Here is a 22,991-nt window from a genome sequence, read left to right on the forward strand (position 1 = left end):
TGTTTTGGGTCATTGTCCTGTTGAAAAACAAATGATAGTCCCACTAAACACAAACCAGATGGGATGGCGTATCGCTGCAGAATGCTGTGGTAGCCATGCTGGTTAAGTGTGCCTTGAATTCTAAATAAATCACAGACAGTGTCACCAGCAAAGCACCCCCACACCATCACACCTCCTCCTCCATGCTTCACAGTGGGAACCACACATGCGGAGATCATCCGTTCACCTACTCTGCGTCTCACAAAGACATGGCGGTTGGAACCAAAAACTCAAATTTGGACTCATCAGACCAAAGGACAGATTTCCACCGGTCTAATGTCCATTGCTCGCGTTTCTTGGCCCAAGCAAGTCTCTTCTTCTTATTGGTGTCCTTTAGTAGAGGTTTCTTTGCAGAAATTCGACCATGAAGGACTGATTCATGCTGTCTCCTCTGAACAGTTGATGTTGAGATGTGTCTGATACTTGAACTCTGTGAAACATTTATTTGGGCTGCAATCTGAGGTGCAGTTAACTCTAATGAACTTATCCTCTGCAGCAGAGGTAACTCTGGGGCTTCCTTTCCTGTGGCGGTCCTCATGAGCGGCAGTTTCATCATAGCGCTTGAGGGTTTTTGCGACTGCACTTGAAGAAACGTTCAAAGTTCTTGAAATTTTCCGGATTGACTGACCTTCATGTCTTAAAGTAATGATGGACCGTCGTTTCTCTTTGCTTATTTGAGCTGTTCTTTCCATAATATGGACTTGGTCTTTTACCAAATAGGGCTATCTTCTGTATACCACCCCTTCCTTGTCACAACACAACTGATTGGCTCAAATTCCAGGTGACTACCTCATGAAGCTGGTTGAGAGAATGCCAAGAGTGTGCAAAGCTGTTATCAAGGCAATTTAAAAAAAAATATATTTTACCTTTATTTAACTAGGCAAGTCAGTTAAGAACAAATTCTTATTTACAATGATGGCCTACACCGGCCAAACCCGGACGACGCTGGGCCAATTGTGCGCCGCCCTATGGGACTCCCAATCATGGCCGGTTGTGATACAGCCTGGAATCGAACCAGGGGGTCTGTAGTGACGCCTCAAGCACTGAGATGCAGTGCCTTAGACCGCTGCGCCACTCTGGAGCAAAGGGTGGCTACGTTGAAGAATCTCAAATATAACATATATTTTGATTTGTTTAACACTTTTTTGGTTACTACATGATTCCATATGTGTTATTTCATAGTTTTGATGTCTTCACTATTATTCTACAATGTAGAAAATAGTAAAATAATAAAGAAAAACCTTGGAATTAGTAGGTGTGTCCAACCTTTTGACTGGTACTCTATGTACTGCATACTGTGGCTTTCTAAACTCTGGAGTGATTCTCCTGGGTGATGTAAATACTGAGCTGCCCCCTGTATAAGGCCTTGTCTAACTTTTGCAAAACTTTGACTCAATGAGCCCACAAGAATCTGTGACACCAGTCAGACTGCTATTGATCTCATTATGGTATCAGATAATCACAGGATATCCCAAAGTGGTGTAATTGCATATGGAATTAGTGACCATTTCTTAATACACTGCACTAGGAAAGTGAGAAGAAACCTGGTAAATTGTCACAATACCATCTGGACCAGATCCCTCAAAGACTATGACAAAATAACAATTTAATAAACTGCTAGGACATGTAGACTGGTCTGATGTCAAAGAAAGTGAGGATGTTGATAGACCATGGAAACTCTTCCAAGGTAGATTTCTCATTACTGTGGTCAAGCTGGCACCCCTAAAAAGGACAGAACCCTGGATCAGTAGGGAAATCCTTCAGTCTATCACCTTGAGAAACAATGCTCTAAAAGACTGAGGTCAAAATTGCCAGATTCCTTCAATCAATACAAACACCTAAGGAATATAGTGCAAAGGCTAGTTGACGAAGTGAAACAGTCCTTCTATAAGAGTGAAATCCAGGACGATAAAAACAACCCCAGTGAGCTCTGGAAGACTCAAGGATCTAGGCACTAGCAACAAGCCAAAAACAGTCAAACAGTATTGGACTGAACATCAATGGCACTGTAACCTTTGACAGAGCACAGGTGGCTGATAATGATTATTTTCATTTTTTACCCCACTTTTCTCCCAATTTCAATTATGATCTTGTCTCATCGCTGCAACTCCCCAACGGGCTCGGGAGAGGCAAGTGTCGAGTCATGCGTCCTCCGAAACATGACCCGCCAAACCGCGCTCCTTAACACCCGCCCGCTTAACCCGGAAGCCAGCCGCACCAATGTGCCGTTCAACTGACGACCGAAGTCAGCCTGCAGGCGACCGGCCTGCCACAATGAGTCGCTAGAGCGCGATGAGCCAAGTAAAGCCCCCCCGGCCAAACCCTCCCCTAACCTGGACGACGCTGGGCCAATTGTGCGCCGCCCTATGGGACTCCCGGTCACGGCCGGTTGTGACACAGCCTGGGATCGAACACGGGTCTGTAGTGACGCCTCAAGCAATGCGATGCTGGGCCTTAGACCGCTGCGCCACTCGGGAGGCCCAGGTGGCTGATAATTTTAATGAATTTTTCACCACCATTGACATCAACCATGTTGGCCAACTCCCAGAATGCTCTGGCACCCTTGAAAACCATCCTTTTCAAACCTATTTTTCAGCTAAGGGCAACTCCGAAGGACAGTTAGCATTTTCCCAGGTTTCAATCTCAGATGTTACAAAGACTTACAGTGAGGGAAAAAATATTTGATCCCCTGCTGATTTTGTACATTTGCCCACTGACAAAGAAATTATCAGTCTATAATTTTAATGGTAGGTTTATTTGCACAGTGAGAGACAGAATAACAACAACAAAAATCCAGAAAAACGCATGTCAAAAATGTTATAAATTGATTTGCATTTTAATGAGGGAAATAAGTATTTGACCACCTCTCAATCAGAAAGATTTCTGGCTCCCAGGTGTCTTTTATATAGGTTAAGAGCTGAGATTAGGAGCACACTCTTAAAGGGAGTACTCCTAATCTCAGCTTGTTACCTGTATAAAAGACACCTGTCCACAGAAGCAATCAATCAATCAGATTCCAAACTCTCCACCATGACCAAGACCAAAGAGCTCTCCAAGGATGTCAGGGACAAGATTGTAGACCTACACAAGGCTGGAATGGGCTACAAGACCATTGCCAAGCAGCTTGATGAAGGTGACAACAGTTGTTGTGATTATTCGCAAATGGAAGAAACATAAAAGAACTGTCAATCTCCCTTGGCCTGGGGCTCCATGCAAGATCTCACCTCGTGGAGATGCAATGATCATGAGAACGGTGAGGAATCAGTCCAGAACTACACGGGAGGATCTTGTCAATGATCTCAAGGCAGCTGGGACCATAGTCACCAAGAAAACAATTGGTAACACACTACGCCGTGAAGGACTGAAATCCTGCAGCGCCCGCAAGGTCCCCCTGCTCAAGAAAGCACATATACAGGGCCGTCTGAAGTTTGCCAATGAACATCTGAATGATTCAGAGGAGAACTGGGTGAAAGTGTTGTGGTCAGATGAGACCAAAATGGAGCTCTTTGGCATCAACTCAACTCACCGTGTTTGGAGGAGGAGGAATGCTGCCTATGACCCCAAGAACACCATCCCCACCGTCAAACATGGAGGTGGAAACATTATGCTTTGGGAGTGTTTTTCTGCTAAGGGGACAGGACAACTTCACCGCATCAAAGGGATTACCTTTATTTAACTAGGCAAGTCAGTTAAGAACAAATTCTTATTTACAATGATGGCCTACACCGGCGAGTGGTCATTTGATTAATTGTTCAGCGGTCTTATGGCTTGGGGGTCGAAGCTGTTAAGGAGCCTTTTGGACCGAGACTTGGCGCTCCGGTACAGCTTGCCGTGCGGTAGCAGAGAGAACAGTCTATGACTTGGTTGACTGGAGTCTTTCACAATTTTTGGGGCCTTCCTCTGACACCGCCTAGTATATAGGTCTTGGATGGCAGGAAGCTTGAACCCAGTGATGTACTGGGCTGTACGCACTACCCTCTGTAGCGCCTTATGGTCGGATGCCGATATGGTAATGATTGACCTACAAAAAGCATTTGATACTGTGAACTATGATATTTTGTTCCACAAACTGTAAGCAATTGGTTTTGGCACCAACTTCTTATTATGGGTGAATTCATACCCAACTGATAAGGTCCAAAATGTGTATGTGTGAGTGACACTGTCTGACGCTAATGAGATAAACTGTGGTGTCCCCCAGGGGAGCATTTTGGGGCCTTTGCTTTTTTGCTCTACATAAATGACATGGACTTTGCCTGTTCATGCCCTCTGTTCCTGTATGCGGATGATTCTGCCCTCTTGGTTTCACATAAGAATAAGGAGACTGTTGAAAAGACCCTAAGCACTGCCACTATGACTATGCTTGTATCTCAAGGTTCAGTGGCATAAAACTTCAAACGGCCCAAAACAAACTAATGACAATTATACTCAAGCTCAGCCCTCGGACGCACATTGGTCCTAATAATTTCAGGGAAGTGAACTGGCTTACAGTTGATCTCTGGGTGGTGCAGATTAAACAGTTGGTTTTTAAAGTTATACATGACCTTGCCCCCAGTTACCTGTCTGGTTATTTTAATTTCATTAGAGACTCTCATAGCCATCACACCAGAACCAGTTTTGCCAATATCAGACCGTTGCACTATAGAAGCATGGCTAGAAAAAGCTCTTTCCATAACACTGGTGCAGAGGAATGAAATGGTATACCAAACCATATAAAATCCATCCCTACGCGAGGAAGTTAAGATAAACCTTAAGAAATGGTTTATGGGCAAAATTCTTTAAAACTGCACAGGCTTAAAGGAAGTATAATTGTTTCAATGAATGTTACTTTGTAATCTATTTAATTACTTTTACAGTTTCTTCCCTACTGATGAGATGTATTTTGTTTTCATGTTAATATAATAATCTTGTGTATGTTTTGTTTTAATGTATTTTCATGAGGAGCACATGAGGAGCACAATTTTTTGTGTCATCCTCAATGACTTTAATGGCATTGTACTTCTGATAACCAGGTGGCGAATCGCATCTCTGCATGTCTGGCAGACATATCAGTATGGATGACGGATCACCACCTCAAGCTGAACCTTGGCAAGACGGAGCTGCTCTTCCTCCCGGGGAAGGACTGCCCGTTCCATGATCTCGCCATCACGGTTGACAACTCCATTGTGTCCTCCTCCCAGAGTGCGAAGAGCCTTGGCGTGACCCTGGACAACACCCTGTCGTTCTCCGCTAACATCAAGGCGGTGACCCGATCCTGTAGGTTCATGCTCTACAACATTCGGAGAGTACGACCCTGCCTTACACAGGAAGCGGCACAGGTCCTAATCCAGGCACTTGTCATCTCCCGTCTGGATTACTGCAACTCGCTGTTGGCTGGGCTCCCTGCCTGTGCCATTAAACCCCTACAACTCATCCAGAATGCCGCAGCCCGTCTGGTGTTCAACCTTCCCAAGTTCTCTCACGTCACCCCGCTCCTCCGCACACTCCACTGGCTTCCAGTTGAAGCTCGCATCTGTTACAAGACCATGGTGCTTGCCTATGGAGCTGTGAGGGGAACGGCACCTCCGTACCTTCAGGCTCTGATCAGTCCCTACACCCAAACGAGGGCATTGCGTTCATCCACCTCTGGCCTGCTGGCTCCCCTTCCTCTGCGGAAGCATAGTTCCCCCTCAGCCCAGTCAAAACTGTTCGCTGCTCTGGCACCCCAATGGTGGAACAAGCTCCCTCACGACGCCAGGACAGCGGAGTCACTCACCACCTTCCGGAGACATTTGAAACCCCACCTCTTTAAGGAATACCTGGGATAGGATAAAGTAATCCTTCTACCCCCCCCAAAAAAAAAAAAAAAAAAAAAAAAAAAATTGTAAAGTGGTTATGCCACTGGCTATAAGGATAAGAGCGTCTGCTAAATGACGTAAATGTAATGTAAATGTATCCACGTGTGGTTGTATTGTGTTAAAACTGTCAAATAAATCAAACAAAAAAACTTTGGTTTCCAACATTTGGTCTGTTTCCCTAAATAAGTTAAATCCCCTTCGTGTTTTGTTTCCTTGCCACGATACTAACCAGTATCGTGATACTGGTATCGTCCCGGCCCTAACGAATATGCGTGTATTTACATGGCTTTCTTTCATTGATCCCTAATAGTTTCTATGTGAGAATTGCCAGAATAATCTTAAATACAAAAAATATTTTGCGGGCTACGCTGGCCTGGTATGGCCCTGTGACCGTGTGCACTAACAGGCACATCCAGAGCAGTACTGCAAATATATAGCTCTGGAAAAATTATAAAAGCCTACTACATCATAAGATTTATACAGTGCTTTTCTGAAACACAATGTGTTACAATAATGCAATAATACAATAGGGGGGAAATAAATGACAAAAATCAGCTAACATGATAAATAAGTGATTATAGCATGCAGATGCACCTGCCATTGAAATAGAATTGACCCCAGCCATGTACACCTGAGCCAGGAGCGGCAGCATAAGATCAAATACCCTGTGATTTCTCCTGCCCGTGGTGCACCCATGGTATGTGGCTAGTGAAGCACGGTTAGTGCTATCTTGGTTCCTTGGGATGTCCATACCCTGACCTTAACCCTCTTACATTTCAACTTCAATGGGGCGACGTCAGAGTTGGACGTCCCAAGAATTCCTGATAGCAAGTAGTACACCAGTGAAGCACGCGACTTCTCATCCCCCCTCTTTATGTCAGGCTAGCTTGTTGGTTATCTGCTAGCTAGCTGACGAGTTGACAGATAGTAAGCAGCAACATGCAAACCTGTAAAAACATCTATAAGATCTATACTACTATCTATAAGATACCTAACATTGAATAGCGTATTAGTATATAAAACAAAACGCGACACATTTGAATTTGTGTATATTTGCGCAATTGAAATGTATCTAGATAGCGTTTGTAAGCTACGGTACTGCTTTGCTAGCATGATGTGTGAAACGTAAACCCCCTTACCAGGTGAAGAGCGGACGAACATCTGAAGCTAGAAAAAGACGTTAGCTACCCCGTTCCTATTATCAACATTTAAAAAACAAAAGTGGTTTTGTTTTCTCTGGGCGCAAGTTGCAGTTGCGACCGAATGCTGTGCTGTCATTCATTGAATGATGGTCCTGACGGTGACTGGTGTCGTCTCCCTCTTACCACTTCTCTAAGACCGTCAAGCCATCACACGCAAATTCAGTTCGGCGCTGATAGCCTTGCTTGACCATGGATTTGGGCTTCAGACAGATGGAGCAAGAGAGGAGCCTAGTGGAGAAATATGTAAATCGCACATTGGGGCCAAAGGGCAACAAAGATACTTTTATCAGTGGGCGCGCGGGGTCTTCTTTGTTATTCGATTTTTGTAAATAAGGATGTTTGGATAGGGGAAAACAGCAATTATGCATCCTACGTCCCATTTGATTTTATGTATTTAAAAAAAATCATTAGCATAGCAAAATTGTAATAGCCTAATTTTGGCTGTTATATGTTATTAACTGGTGTTATATGTTAATTCATAATAGATTCACTGCAAAATAGTTGTCTTCATTCATGAAAACCAGATGGTTAACATGAGGCAACTCATATGTGGACAGTTGCCCTCTATGGGACATGAATCCTCTTTTGGAGAGGACACAGACAAAATGCTCGAAACAAAAAACACCCGCTTCTTACTTCAAGAGCTTGTTTTTCCTTTGGGGTACTCACAATTCAATTTAAACTGAGCCTCTAAGAATGGTCACACTTGAATGAAATTGGTTTTTCGGTTGGGTAAGTTATGATTGGCTCTCAGATAAATATTAAGAACATTTACAGCAATAAAACACTAATTTCATTTTAGCTGATGGTCAGCTGATAACATAATCCTGCAACAACAGAGAATATTGTCTACTGAATTATACTAACCAAATAATGTAGATATTTTCTAAATGAAAACAATACGCAATATTTAAGATTAATCTCCTTTATCTCTTCAAATATTTTACCATTTTAAATAGGGAGCATCATCCAGCCACCTTGAACTGTGTACACATCAAAAGGAGGATCAGCTGAAAATGAGGGGGCAATTGACATTCGACCTGAATAAAATATACAGCACATCAGTTGTAATTTATTCTGCAGCAGGAAATAAAGACTGGAAAGGTCATTCATGCAACATCAGTAAATCAATAAAGCATCTATGGGGAGGTTTCACACACAGATTAAGTTTAGACTTGGACTAGGTAGCAATTTCAATGGTGAATCTCTATTGAAAAATATTTATAGTCTGACTAGGCTTAATCTGTGTCTGGGAAACCGTCCCTTGGTGTCTCAATCGCTAAAAAAATGCCCAAAATAATGGCAAAAAAAACACTTAAAAAGCCAAAAATGGCACAAAGCAATCTGAGAAAAGAGGAAACGATATTTGGTGTCAATTAAGTGTGTGAACATCTGTACTACTGTGGGGTATGAGTGTAGAGGCTCTAATGAGTGGAACAGCTAGCCTCCCACTGCAGGCGGACTCATCAGGAAATGGCACACAGCCACAAAACCCAACCATCATGTTTTATAGTTCTTTTATTTAGACAACCCAAATAAAAAGGCACATAAAACATTGCACATGTTTACGTAGTAATTTCACAAACATACATTTTTTTAAATGTAGGAATGTTTTACCTTTCTGCTAATCAGAAAGCCTAGTCTTCATAGGTATATACAAAATTACTGTTGTTAATGTTCTAATACAAAAGATTTATAAAAGGTTATCTTATCTTTCACGTCTATTGTAACTACGACATCCTCAGAACTAAAATAGTTTTGTACAAAGATATACATTCAACTGCCTTCACAGAGGTCCAAGAATTTCCAAATCATTGTTATTGTCTTCTTGTTAAAAATTATGAAATGTTCAATTTAAAATATTCACTTAGTTGTATCTCATAATTGTATCAAATTTGGCAAACAGAATACGCAATTACAGTGCATCTACTCAATGCATAAGAAAACACTTATCATTGGACTTCCTTTGAAAAAAAACTCAGGGGAAAAAAACTTGCATGCATCTTGTGTGTGTTCTTTCAGGACATACAGTGCATTCGGAAAGTATTCAGACCCCTTGACTTTTTCCACATTTTGTTACGTTACAGCCTTATTCTAAAATTGATTAAATTGTTTTTTCCCCTCAATCTACACACAATACCCCATAATGACAAAGTGAAGACAGGTTTTAGACAGTTAAAAAACAGAAATACCTTATTTACATAAGTATTCAGACCCTTTGTTATGAGACTCAAAATTGAGCTCATGAGCATCCCGTTTCCATTGATCATCCTTGAGATGTTTCCACAACTTGATTGGACATGATCAATTGATTGGACATGATTTGGAAAGGCCCACACCTGTCTATATAAGGTCCCACAGTTGACTTGACAGTGCATGTCAGAGCAAAAACCAAGCCATGAGGTCGAAGGAATTGTCCGTAGAGCTCCAAGACAGGATTGTGTCGAGGCACAGATCTGGGGAAGGGTACCAAAACATTTCTGCAGCATTGTAGGTCCCCAAGAACACAGTGGCCTCCATCATTCCTAAATGGAAGAAGTTTCGAACCACCAAGACTCTTCCTAATGCTGGCCGCCCGGCCAAAGTGAGCTATCAGGGGAGAAGGGCCTTGGTCAGGGAGGTGACCAAGAACCCGATGGTCACTCTGATAGAGCTCCAGAGTTCCTCTGTGGACATGGGAGAACCTTCCAGAAGGACAACCATCTCTGCAGCACTGCACCAATCAGGCCTTTATGGTAGAGTGGCCAGACAGAAGCCACTCCTCAGTAAAAGGCACATGACAGCCCGCTTGGAGTTTGCCAAAAAGGCACCTAAAGGACTCAGACCATGAGAAACAAGATTCTCTGGTCTGATGAAACCAAGTTTGAACAGTTTGGCCTGAATGCCAAGTGTCAAGCCTGGAGGAAACCTGGCAGCAGCAGGGACTGGGAGACTAGTCAGGATCGAGGGAAAGATGAACGGAGCAAAGTACAGAGAGATCCTTGATGAAAACCTGCTCTAGAGCGCTCAGGACCTCAGACTGGGGCGAAGGTTCACCTTTCAACAGGACAACGACCCTAAGTACACAGCCAAGACAATGCAGGAGTGGCTTCGGAACAAGTCTCTGAATGTCCTTGAGTGGCCCAGCCAGAGCCCAGACTTGAACATCTCTGGAGAGACCTGAAAATAGCTGTGCAGCGATGCTCCCCATCCAACATGACAGAGCTTGAGAGGATATGCAGAGAAGAATGGGAGAAACTCCCCAAATACAGGTCTGAATACATTATAAATTAGTAAACATTTATAGAAACCTGTTTTTGCGTTGTCGTTATGGGGTATTATGTGTAGATTGATTAGATTTTTTTTCAATTTTAGAATACTTTCCGAATGCACTGTAGTATCCTGTACTTTACATCACACAGCACAAAAACCTTGCAAAGGTGATATGACCAAGTAAGAACGTCTTATCTAGTAATGGTAATCTAAGGGTCTCAATGCCTGAGATGTGCTGCAGAGGCCATGTTGGCCCGACTAAATTGTGTCCACCCTTCGGCTGCAGTAACACTACAACATGATCTAGTAGTTCATTACTTTCATACACTTCTCAAAAACCATTAGTGTTTTGTTCTCAATACATCAGTCACCTCATCCATCATCTAATCCATAAATCACCATGACACAGGCGGAGACAATGGATTTTTGTTCGAAAATATAATTACAGATGACATGATTATTAAAATGGACGGCTATGTTCACAAAATTAAAGAGTTCTTAGATCCCTAGTCTTTTTTTTCTTTTAGCAAAAAGGTATATGGTGAGTTAAATATTTACAAAGTAACATGGGAAAGGATCAAGTTGTGTTAGATGTGAATTAAATACAATTTTTTTTTTATATATATATATATATATTACGTTTCCAGGGCTACTCTCAGCGAGTTACCTGAGCAGAAGGTCCATACTAATCGGGGTCCTCGAAAACGATAAGAAAAAGGGTATAAAATATTTCTAACAAAACTATAATCCGTCACCAACATGATAATGATAATAATAGTTTAAGAAATACAAATTTGTGAACTTCAGGACCATTTCCTCAATGGCATTTGTAAGCCACTAGATGGCCCTGTTTTTATGTAGGCTGATTACCTAACACCAATTTGATCTTTGATAATACTGCTGTTAAGTTACACATGGGATATGCTTTCAGTGCAAGACTCATTCCTCTCTCAGTTTGTGTAAAACAATTGACATCAACTGATGACCAAATAAAAGAAGCACACCTCTGCCATCCCTAACAAAGATAAAAAACTAGCCTAACTGTACACATCTTTAACAGTCAAGAGGGACTATTTCCAGATATCCACTTCAACAAAATACAGATTCAATTGTTGATGGTGAGAATACATTAACATGTACCTCAAGAGCATACCTCTTATTTGAAAAACAAAAGTTATACAGCTGTGAAAAAAGAATAACCCTCCGTCCAAATGGAAGTCTTAGTCCCTTTTGTTGGACTCATCTCCTAAAAATATTAAATAATGATTAGCAGGCTATAGATAAAACAACTTATAAGAAACACCCATTGGCTTTGCAAGAGAACTTCTGGAACAATAAAACCAGCAATTCATACTTATTGCATTAGTCCTTTTAAAAATGATCCTCTTCCAATTGCAAAGGTATGAGATCGAAGGCGTTTAGCGAGGCTTGAGAGTCCTCCCCTCTTGTTCATCCTGCCCCGACTGTAATGTTGACATCACTGTTTAACACTTCATCGACTCACTACATCTAGGTTTGAAGTCATTCAGATAATAGATAAAACCCTACCTAACTTCTACACAACTGTTCTGGTTCTCTTTTCTGTGATGTAGCATTGGTTGGGGTGGAGCCATGTGTCACAAGTAGGCTAAATGTTAATTTCCAGGTCTGAGGAGTGGGCACTGGGTCAGGGGTCAGGGGTCAGGGGAAAGATGGGGGTAAGGGGGAGGCGTCATCATTTCTTGTTTTACCAGGGTGGGGACGAAGGCAGGACTTGGGACAGAAAAGGCATACTCTCCATGGACCTCATGGCGATGTTGAGGGGCCCGGACATTGTCATGGACATGGGGGTGCTGATGGCCAGAGGGTGGGCGATATTCATGTGTGCTGTGGAAGGGATGTTGATCGAGGCGATGTTGACGGGCCCGGTGATGGTGACAGGGTGCTGGAGGCTGACGTTCACTGTGTTGGTGGAAATGTTCATTTGCGACGCTATGGTGACGGGGTTGTTGATGGAGTTTCCCCGGTTCATCGTGGTGGTGATGGGGGTGGAGGCTGTTACAGGTGTGGCTGACGCAGAGTTGTGGATGTCATTACTGTCTAGAGAATGGGATAGAGGATATAGTGTTTAAGTTCCACTGCTAAACCAAATCAAACAAATACCTTTACACAGATTTACTGGTTATTCCCCACCATTAAAACAGAGGGAGGAATGCTGTCTGTACTCTGGACTATTTCGCACAGATTATTTTTTGCAGTGTACAGAGATTATTTTTGTAGTATATGCCTTCAGCGTTCTTCTCTTTTACTGCTACTGCCTTGACTCACCTGCAGCACCGATTGAACTAAAACTGACCATAATAGTAATAACCATTTCCCACTTTTCTTTAAAATGTGGCAAATACATGCTCTTCTAAAAAACAAATACTGAAGCAGGTAAATCATTTACAGGTTAAACTGTTTAAAAAATGAAACATCTCTAGTGGTCATTCTTGCTGTACATAGTATAGTAAAACAGTTTTAAATTAGGGCACAGAAATCTCCAAGACAACATTTCTATGAATGCAATGTTGATGCAATGTTTGTAAATGATGTGACACACTGTCATGCAGCGTTTCCCCTATATTAATTTAGCAGCCGCGCATTTCTGAGTTTACCCACATACTAACATCTATTTGCCTTATACTTGTGTGTGTGATGTGACTGTGTGTATTCTTGGGTTGCGGGCAGGGGGTTGGGGTAAGGTTTGGTTTTCACACAATGCTACATTATTATTACCTTTTCGTCCCCCTGAGGAGTTCCACTGCCAGTCCCCTATTCAGAAATAGACACACAGCGGTTATAAAGGACTGTCTGCAGGCTAGCCAAGGCTGCTGCGCTAGGGCCAGGGTGCCTCTCTCTCAGTGCACTCTGCAGGCCCCACTTCAGGTGGGCAAGGTTGGTACACACACCAGAACAGTGGGCACACACCCTGGCCTGCTAGTCCATAGGTGGAGGAGGGAACGGGCCATAGGATTACTGTGGTGAGAAGCAATATCCTATTTGTAGAGTTCTCTGTGCTGTATATGTCTGCCTTGTGATGTGGACCCTTGGGAGAAGGGTGGCAGTGCTTGTTCAGATGGCAGCTAATGCAGAGTGAATAAACAACATAGTAGTGAAGGCCTTTCCCTTCAGTGGCCAGGGAAAGGCCTTGTTGCTTCTACTGTCTGTGTAACGGAAACAGGAATCTGAGAAATGTTGATTATACTTTGTTATTGACTACACCTTTTGAGCAGTGATTCATGTGTAATGCAGTGTTCTCCAGATGGGAAGAGATGAACAGGGTGTCGGCCTACATGTTCCACAGCCACAGGAGAATCAAACCAACAGGTTGGCTAACAGCACTTTGACAAATGGAAATTCACAGATGACTAAACAAACAGGAAATACACACACAGCTATAGCGTGAAGGCTGAGGAAGAAGCCAGTTATTGGGCTGTACTTGACAACGCTATGTATTATACACTTACAGTATACACTGCGTGTACAAAACATTAGGAACACCTTCCTAATATTGAGTTGCACCCCCTTTTGCCCTCAGAACCGCCTCAATTCGTGGGGGCATGTACTATACAAGTTGTCGAAAGTGTTCCACAGGGATGCTGGCCCATGTTGACTCCAATGCTTCCCATAGTTGTGTTAAGGTGGCTGGATGTCCTTTGGGTTGTGGACCATTCTTGATACACATGGGAAACTGTTGAGCGTGAAAAACACGGCAGTGTTGCAGTCCTTGACACACTCAAACCGGTGCACCTGGCACCTACTAACATACCCCGTTCAAAGGCACTTAAATCTTTTGTCTTGCCATTCACCCTCTGAATGGCACACAAACACAATCCATGTCTCAATTGTCTCAAGGCTTAAAAATCCTTCTTTAACATGTCTCCTCCCCTTCATCTACACCAGGGTTCTTCAATTCCGGTCCTGGAGGGCCGAAACACCTCTGTTTTTCACCCTCTCCTTCTAATCAGGGGCCAATTCAGACCTGGGACACCAGGTGAGTGCAATTAACTACCAGGTACAAATAAAAAACAGAAGTGTTTCGGCCCTCCAGGACCGGAATTGAAGAACCCTGACCTACACTGATTTAAGTGGATTTAACAAGTGACATCAATAAGATTCACCTGGATTCACCTGGTCAGTCTATCATGGAAAGAGCAGGTGTTCCTAATGTTCTGTGCACTCAGTGTATTTAAATGGTTACGGTACCAGGGATTTTTCTGAATTACTTACTAAGCAGTAATACAAAGTAATCCTGAGTCCATAACACCAAAGATATCAATAACACTAACGAGAAAGACTGATGGAAGAGCAATCCTCTGACAAAAACCCTGCCCCCCTCTTCTAATTCTCGTGCAAGTTGCACAAATCAATTGAGTGGAGATGAGATATCACTGTGTTCCACTTTCCTCTGCTCCTTTGTGCTCAAACACAAGCCAATTGCTGAAAGCGCTTTAAATTTAGAACAGATTTTTGCCACAGGCCATTCACTTCTGTCAAGCAAAATATGTCAAATTACATACCACGTGCAGACAAAATAAATATTAAAACATAAAGTATAGCACAGCGTATACATCTCTCCACTCAACGGATTGTAACATCCAATTCATGTTTGAAAACAGAATGTAACTCAAGAGAAAATGGGGAAAATGTAACTAGCAAGGAGGACATGGTAATGCCTATCATGGTAAATGTCAGGTGGGACCTTCTATGTCCCGTAGATCTACTACACAGAATGAAACCTGCCTAAGGTTAAAGTCAGCACCAATCAAACATGAGATTTTCACTGTAATGTGAAGTCACCTAGTGAGGTTATCCCTAGCCTCTGGTACACCTACAAATTAGTGGACTTGGCTATTTCAGCCACATCTGTTGCTGACAGGTGTATCAAATCGAGCACATAGCCAGGCAATCTCCATAGACAAACATTGGCAGTATAATGGCCTTACTGAAGAGCTCAGTGACTTTCAAGTGGCACCATCATAGGATGCCACCTTTCCAACAACTCAGCAGTTCGTTCTACCCTGCTAGAGCTGCCCCGGTCAACTGTAAGTGCTGTTATTGTGAAGAGGAAACGTCTAGGAGCAACAACAGCTCAGCCACGAAGTGGTAGGCCACACAAGCTCACAGAACGGGACCGCCGAGTACTGAAGAGCGTAAAAATAATCTGACCTCAGTTGCAACACTCACTACAGAGTTCCAAACTACCTCTGGAAGCAACGTCAGCACAATAACTGTTAGTCGAGAGCTTCATGAAATTGTTTTCCATCTTCCATGGCCGAGCAGCCGCACACAACCCTAAGATCACCATGTGCAATGCCAAGCGTCGGCTGGAGGGGTGTAAAGCTCGCCGCCATTGGACTCTGGAGCAGTGGAAACGCGTTCTCTGGAGTGATGAATCACACTTCACCATCTGGCAGTCTGACGGACGAATCTGGGTTTTGCGGATGCCAGGAGAACGCTACTTGCCCAAATGCATAGTGCCAACTGTAAAGTGTGGTGAGGAGGAATAATGGTCTGGGGCTGTTTTTCATGTTTCAGTTCCAGTGAAGGGACATCTTAACGCTACACAAATACAATGACATTCTAGACAATTCTGTGCTTCCAACTTTGTGGCAACAGTTTGACAAAGGCCCTTTCCTGTTTCAGCATGGCAATGCCCCAGTGCACAAAGCGAGGTCCATACAGAAATGGTTTGTCGAGATCGGTGTGGAAGAACTTGACTGGCCTGCACAGAGCCCTGACCTCAACCCCATCAAACACCTTTGGGATGAATTGGAACGCCGACTGCGAGCCAGGCCTAATCACGCAACATCAGTGCCTGACCTCACTAATGCTTGTGGCTGAATGGAGGCAAGCCCTCGCAGCAATGTTCCAACATCTAGTGGAAAGCCTTCCCAGAAGAGCGGAGGCTGTTATTGCAGGGGGGACCAACTCCATATTAAAGCCCTGATTTTGGAATGAGATGTTCCAACGAGCAGGTGTCCACATACTTTTGAACATGTAGTGTATATCTTGTGATATGTGTTGTCCATAAGTGAAGTGGTGTAGGCTATGTGCTGTGTTTTTGATTTTGTGTGTATGTGTATGCCATGAGATGCTGTATGTTGCCAGACAAATTTCACCTAAAGGGACAATAAAGTATTAAATCAATCAAATAAATTAAATTAGGAATGTAAAACATGAAGACAGTTCATTTAAGTTGGGAGGGGGGCAGTGGCTGGTGAGATAGGGCTGACGTGACGTACCTTTGTTAGAGGAATTAAAGTTGGTCTGGCCGTGTGTCTTTAGATGGCTGGTGATGTAGGCTGCACTCAGCATCTTGCCGCAGATGTTGCAGGTGACCTTCCCTTCATGCCGGATCATGTGGGAGCGCAGTCTGTCTTTGGTGGCGAAGGCAGAAGTACAGGCCTGGGGGAGGACAGGAGAACAGGACGGGGTCAGAAGGTCAGGCCAGAGGCACACTACTATTCATAGGGCCACCCAGCTTCGTGCTCCAGCTTGGTGCCAAGTGCAGCTTTATTCATTTATCTAACACAGCCTGCTTTCATCATTCAGACTGCATGGAACATGTCCAACTTTAAAGGCTTATGGATCATCATAAATCTCTATTGGGGCCACAGGGCATAGCCTACTGGAGTATGCTGTCATGAGCAGACTGCCATTATGGCACTATCTATGACTAATGGGCTCATTTTAAAGACACTAGTCGAGCACAGTTATCTTTATTCCTTTCAGTGCTGGAAACTAACAAGTACTGTCCGAGCTGGCAGAGAAGAAAGTGCAAAGTGGGAGAATTCATGCTAGCTGACAGACATGCAGCTCAAGTTGTCAATAATGAGCTGTTGACAAGTGGCCCTAATAAGGCCACACAGTACAGTTCTCTCTCTCGCTTACCGTTACTTGGCATTTGAACGGTCTTTCTGAGGAGTGGACATGCTTCACGTGGCAGCTCAGGTGGTCTGGCCTGGAGGAGAGAGGAGAAAAAAGTCACAATCTTGCTGTAGAATATTAATGGACACACAACAGTCTGTTTTCTGCCCTTTTCCAGTGAGACTCCACTGTTCACACAGCCCACTCATCGCAGCTCCCAGAGGTACCATTAGTTGGACTGAAAACCCGGACAACAGCAGACAGGCTAGGAGCTAAATCATTTCATCACTGTCATAAGGAATGATGTGGAGAACTCCAAAACTAACAGCTGGGCCAAAGCGAGACAGTTTCACACTGGTAGTGGTTATGTTACAAAGGAGAGGAGTCAAGTGGAATCTTTTCAGGAGTGCTGTGAACCAGAATGACTTCTCTTCTTTTTCACTGTTAACTGAAGAGGACAGCAGCTTCCACACACAGAGAGAGAGAGAGAGAGAGAGAGAGAGAGAGACAAGAGAGAGAGGGGAGCGAGGGGAGCGAGAAGAGAGAGCGCCTGCAACCTGGCAGGCTGTCTGACAGTGACTCTGAGTTGCGTTATTCTGCCGGCCTCTCACTTTTCAGTGTGCCGATAAACCTCTGCGTCACTGTGTTGGAACCAAGCCGGGTTCTTCCCTTAACTGCCCAGCTCTAAGATTACAGTTTGGACAGACAGCATAATGTAGGGTGTTCACCCAACCCATAAAATTATTATTTCATTCAATGTTTATAAAAAAAGATTCAGTCAATAGAGAATTGCATCAGAAATAAAATAGTCCAAACCCTATGTCTACCATATATGGTTAACAAGTTACAGACAATTTACTCCGAGAATTTAGCATGATTAGAGTTAATACAATGTCATTACGGCCATAGTCAAAAAGTGGTCGCTGCTCTAAAGAAATGTGTCACTGCTCCGCGGGCAGAACGGCACCAACTTCAAAATGTCAACTGACAAACTAGCTAGTGGCTGCAGGTTAGTGTGTGATAATAGGGTTTTTCTAAATTAAATCTGCAGACTACAAAACAAAAAATTGGGTCTATATATTAATTTACAAAGCTAACAGACTGAGTTTAAAATATCTACCCTCCCAAAGACAATCTGTTCCAGTTCATGGTGTATTTATGAGTCTTTCCCTTTAAAACGCCATTGAAAACAGCCCCTCAAGGTTGAATGACCTGGGTTAGAGGAATACAATACCACGGATCTGGTGATGAAAATTACATGAGTATCAAGTTGATTTTGATTGTTCCAAAGCATGGAAACACCTCTAAATGTTACCACCTCCCAACGCCGAAAAATGGAGGAGATACAACCAACCGTTTAAATTAGCAATGGTCACAACAAACTAATGTTCTTATTTAATCTAGGGGTGTGAACGTTTAAACGTTAAAACATTTAAAGCTGCAATATAACTTTTTGAGTGATCCGACCAAATTCACATAGAATGTGTTATAGATCTGTCATTCTCATTGAAAGCAAATCTAAGAAGCGGTAGATATGTTCTATATGTGCTATTTCTATGCTTCCCTTAAGTTTTGTTTTTTTGCGTCTTTTACTTTCGGTTTTGTACACCACCTTCAAACAGCTGAAGATTAGAGCCCAACCGATATGGGATTTTTGGGTCCGATACTGATTTTAGGGAGGGAAAAGTAACCGATTACAATATATCTGCCGATATGTTTTTTTGTGTGTTTTTTTGGTGGAAAGAAACAGACCTTTTTTTCACAAATTGTGCTCCAAAGGATTAACATGTACTCTAAATTACGACTCTTAAAGATGCATGATGCAGAAATCGCTGCGCTGGTTCGCATAGTTCGCTTAATTTCAGTTTATGTGACAAAACAAGAAAGTATAGTGTAGAGAATCATTGTACAGTGTGAAATATATTTTCTATAAACAAAAAAATTGTATTTTCAGCTGGTGTACAAAACTGAAAGTAAGACGCAAAAACTAAATTTAAGAACGGGAAGCATAGAAATAGCGTACATAGAACATATCTACTGCTTCGACTTGTTTTCAATGAGAATGACTGATCTATCACATATTTCTATGTGAATCTGAGTGGGTCACCCAAAAAGTTTCATATTGCAGCTTTAACTAGTTTACATGATAACCACCAAAAAGCAACTATATCCTCTATAAATACAAAACACTTGTTCAGTTTACTTCAGGTACAACGTAAAGATTTGTCTATCTAGGGCAGTGGCTAAGACTGCAGAAGTGTTTATGCTGAAGCACCACAAACACACTAATAAAACTTTGTCTCAAAGTAAATCTGTTCACAAACTATGCAGTGAAAGTTCAAACTATTCAGTGAAATGTAATAACATCGAGTTTGTAATGTCACCACTATGTGTCAGCATTGAGTAGATTCACTACAGCGCTTTACTACAGTCAAAGTTCATTTAAAACAAAAACTTTATGGCAACCTAGCAATGAAAGGGTTTCCACTAGTTACCACAATCACAAAGTAAAAATTGGCGATATCGTAAAAATGTATTAAAACAAAACATAGCTTTTTGGTCTTAATTTGAGGTTAGCAGTAGCGTTCACATTTTAAGAAGATAAATTGTATAAACCCTTACAATTACATTTTAGTCATTTAGCAGACGCTCTTATCCTGAGCGACTTACAGGAGCTATTAGGGTTAAGTGCCTTGCTCAAGGTACGTAACGTAACAAAATGTGGCGAAAGTTAAGGGGTCTTAATACTTTCCGAATGTACTGTAAGTAACGTTAGCACAGATGGCTAGCTAGCTAGGCTAACTACCTTGCTGGCTAGATAGAGCCTAAATACATTGCTGGCTAGCTAGTGAGCATGTGATGAGGACAGGGCTGCTTGCTTGGTGAAGTGTGTTACCAAAAATTGTCACTCAAACAGAAGGGGGAACTAACAAAGAGTCACTAACAACCACCAAAACAGGTACGTTCTAGGAGGGGTAATGAAAATACACTCATGGGGTGTCCACTGAAAGTAGACTAGCAACAACAACAGACTAGACATCCACCATGAGCGCCCACTAAATTTGCCCAAGAAGAGGCAAACAAAAGAAAAACCCACAGCAAACTTGAAAACAGGAAGCAAACCAAAAATTGGAACAGGGATGATCAGATAAAGGATTGTTTTTCTACAAATGAAATAGGGAGAGCCAACTAAAAGTTGTTAACCCTCCAAGACAACTGGAGCACTGTGCCAGGACAGGTGAAACACCTGACTAACAAGATGACAAGCCAGCACAGGTGTAACACATACTAACACGCTGACACCAATCGGTGCGCCCAACGTGCTAATGTCCAACCTCGAAATATAAATGGAAAAACCAAAGCGTACTTTACTTATTCAAATACGCTGTCGCTGGCTGTGGCAAAATACTCACCATCAAACCACCATGCCTCCTCTTTCTCACGTCTTGACTTGCTTCCATTCAGCCACAAGAGCATTAGTGAGGTCGGGCACTGATGTTGGGCGATTAGGCCTGCCTCGCAGTCGGCGATCCAATTCATCCCAAAGGTGTTCGATGGGGTTGAGGTCAGGGCTCTGTGCAGGCCAGTTAAGTTCTTCCACACCGATCTCGACAAAGCATTTCTGTATGGCCCTCGCTTTGTGCACAGGGGCATTGTCATGCTGAAACAGGAAAGGGCCTTCCCCAAACTGATGTCACGAAGTTGGAAGCACAGAATCTTCTAGAATGTCATTGTATGCTGTAGAGTTAAGATTTCCCTTCACTGGAACTAAGGGGCCTAGCCCGAACCATGAAAAACAGACCATTATTCCTCCTTTACCAAACTTTACAGATGGCACTATGCATTGGGGCATGTAGCGTTCTCCTGGCATCCACCAAACCTAGATTCATCAGTCGGACTGCCAGATGGTGAAGCGTGATTCATCACTCCAGAGAACGCGTTTCCACTGCTCCAGAGTCTAATGGCGGTGAGCTTTACACCACTCCAGCCGACGCTTGGCATTGTGCATGTTGATCTTAGGCTTGTGCACGGCTGCTCGGCCATGGAAGATTTCCTTGTCAAAAACGTAAAATATTAATGACCGATTTCTTGAGTTTCTATTTTGAGGAAGTGGCTACGGCGTCTCAAGATGGACAAACAGTACTATATTTTTCTCGTTTTAAAGCGTAGGTTGAAGGTATGCGAGCACACTCGTTCGGTTCACCTAGCAGAGTTTGACTAGGCACCAGCTGAACCGAAGCATGCAGAAGCCTCAACTTGCCACACAGAGCCTCGAGCTCTATTACTGTAGCCTAGTGCTGGTTTTATGACTTGTGATTGGACAACAACAAAAAGCTACACGCGCCACTCTCGTGAAAACCAAGAACAGCAGCATCATAAATGATAAGCACGATGTAGACCTTCTGTATTGTGAATTCACATGGAATTTTATTACTTTTTCTTATCGCTTTAACAGAAAACCAATAAAAATGGCAGTTTAAACATTAAGGAATTTTCTATTTGTCACATTCCTAATTGAATCACTGTTAAGTAAAAGCACATTATGGTTGTAATATTATAGAGAACAATCTAATGGTTAGTTATATGTGATTCATAATGAAATAGTTTTCTTTGCCCTATGTTTAGACATTAATTTAGTAGCACCCTCTTGAATTTACCTGTATTTCACTAATCAAATCAATTTTTATTTGCCACATTCGTCGAATACAACAGGTGTAGACATTACCGTGAAATGTTTACTTACAGCCCTTAACCAACAATGCATTTATTTCTTAATAAAATGTAAAATAAAACAACAACAAAAAAGTGTTGAGAAAAAAAGAGCAGAAGTCAAATAAAATAACATTAGGGAGGCTATATACAGGGGGGTATCCTGTCAATGTGCGGGGGCACCGGCTAGTTGAGGTAGTTGAGGTAATATGTACATGTGGGTAGAGTTAAAGTGACTATGCATAAATAATTAACAGAGTACCAGCAGCGTAAAAAGATGGGGTGGTGGTGGGGGGGCAGTGCAAATAGTCTGGGTAGCCATGATTAGCTATTCAGGAGTCTTATGGCTTGGGGGTAGAAGCTGTTGAGAAGCCTTTTGGACCTAGACTTGGCGCTCCGGTACCGCTTGCCGTGCGGTAGCAGAGAGAACAGTCTATGACTAGGGTGGCTGGAGTCTTTGACAATTTTGTGGGCCTTCCTCTGACACCGCCTGGTATAGAGGTCCTGGATGGCAGGAAGCTTGGCCCCAGTGATGTACTGGGCCATACGCCCTACCCTCTGTAGTGCCTTGCGGTCAGAGGCCGAGCAGTTGCCATACCAGGCAGTGATGCAACCAGTCAGGATGCTCTCGATGGTGCAGCTGTAGAACTTCTTGAGGATCTGAGGACCCATGCCAAATATTTTCAGTCTCTTACCACCTGGGGGCGGCCCGTCAGGAAGTCCAGGATCCAGTTGCAGAGGGAGGTGTTTAGTCCCAGGATCCTTAGCTTAGTGATGAGCTTTGAGGGCACTATGGTGTTGAACGCTGAGCTGTAGTCAATGAATAGCATTGTCACGTAGGTGTTCCTCTTGTCCAGGTGGGAAAGGGCAGTGTGGAGTGTAATAGAGATTGCATCATCTGTGGATCTGTTGGGGCGGTATGCAAATTGGAGTGGGTCTAGGGTTTCTGGGATAATGGTGTTGATGTGAGCCATGACCAGCCTTTCAAAGCACTTCATGGCTACAGACGTCAGTGCTACGGGTCGGTAGTCATTTAGGCAGGTTATCTTAGTGTCCTTGGGCG

At 43.0% G+C, this 22,991-nt stretch overlaps 1 protein-coding gene across 2 annotated transcripts in view; it reads right to left on the reverse strand.

Annotated features, from left to right (window-relative positions):
• Nucleotides 1–11,004: 11,004 nt before the first annotated feature.
• Nucleotides 11,005–22,991, reverse strand: part of LOC311143200 (vascular endothelial zinc finger 1-like) — a 49,574-nt gene continuing 37,587 nt past the window's right edge. The window contains exons 3-6 of one of the 2 annotated variants that reach the window (XM_084178987.1): nt 17,243–17,312; nt 16,594–16,756; nt 13,085–13,120; nt 11,005–12,406 (exon numbers count right to left, since the gene is read on the reverse strand). In XM_084178987.1, the coding sequence (XP_084035113.1) occupies nt 12,054–12,406; nt 13,085–13,120; nt 16,594–16,756; nt 17,243–17,312 (622 nt within the window). In that variant the 3' untranslated portion in view covers nt 11,005–12,053. The remainder of the gene's footprint in view (nt 12,407–13,084; nt 13,121–16,593; nt 16,757–17,242; nt 17,313–22,991) is intronic. The other variant, XM_084178988.1, reaches the window with a different exon arrangement.

This window comes from Coregonus lavaretus (genome assembly GCF_964263955.1).
Source record: "Coregonus lavaretus genome assembly, chromosome: 15".
In the NCBI taxonomy this organism is placed as follows: Eukaryota; Metazoa; Chordata; class Actinopteri; order Salmoniformes; family Salmonidae; genus Coregonus; species Coregonus lavaretus.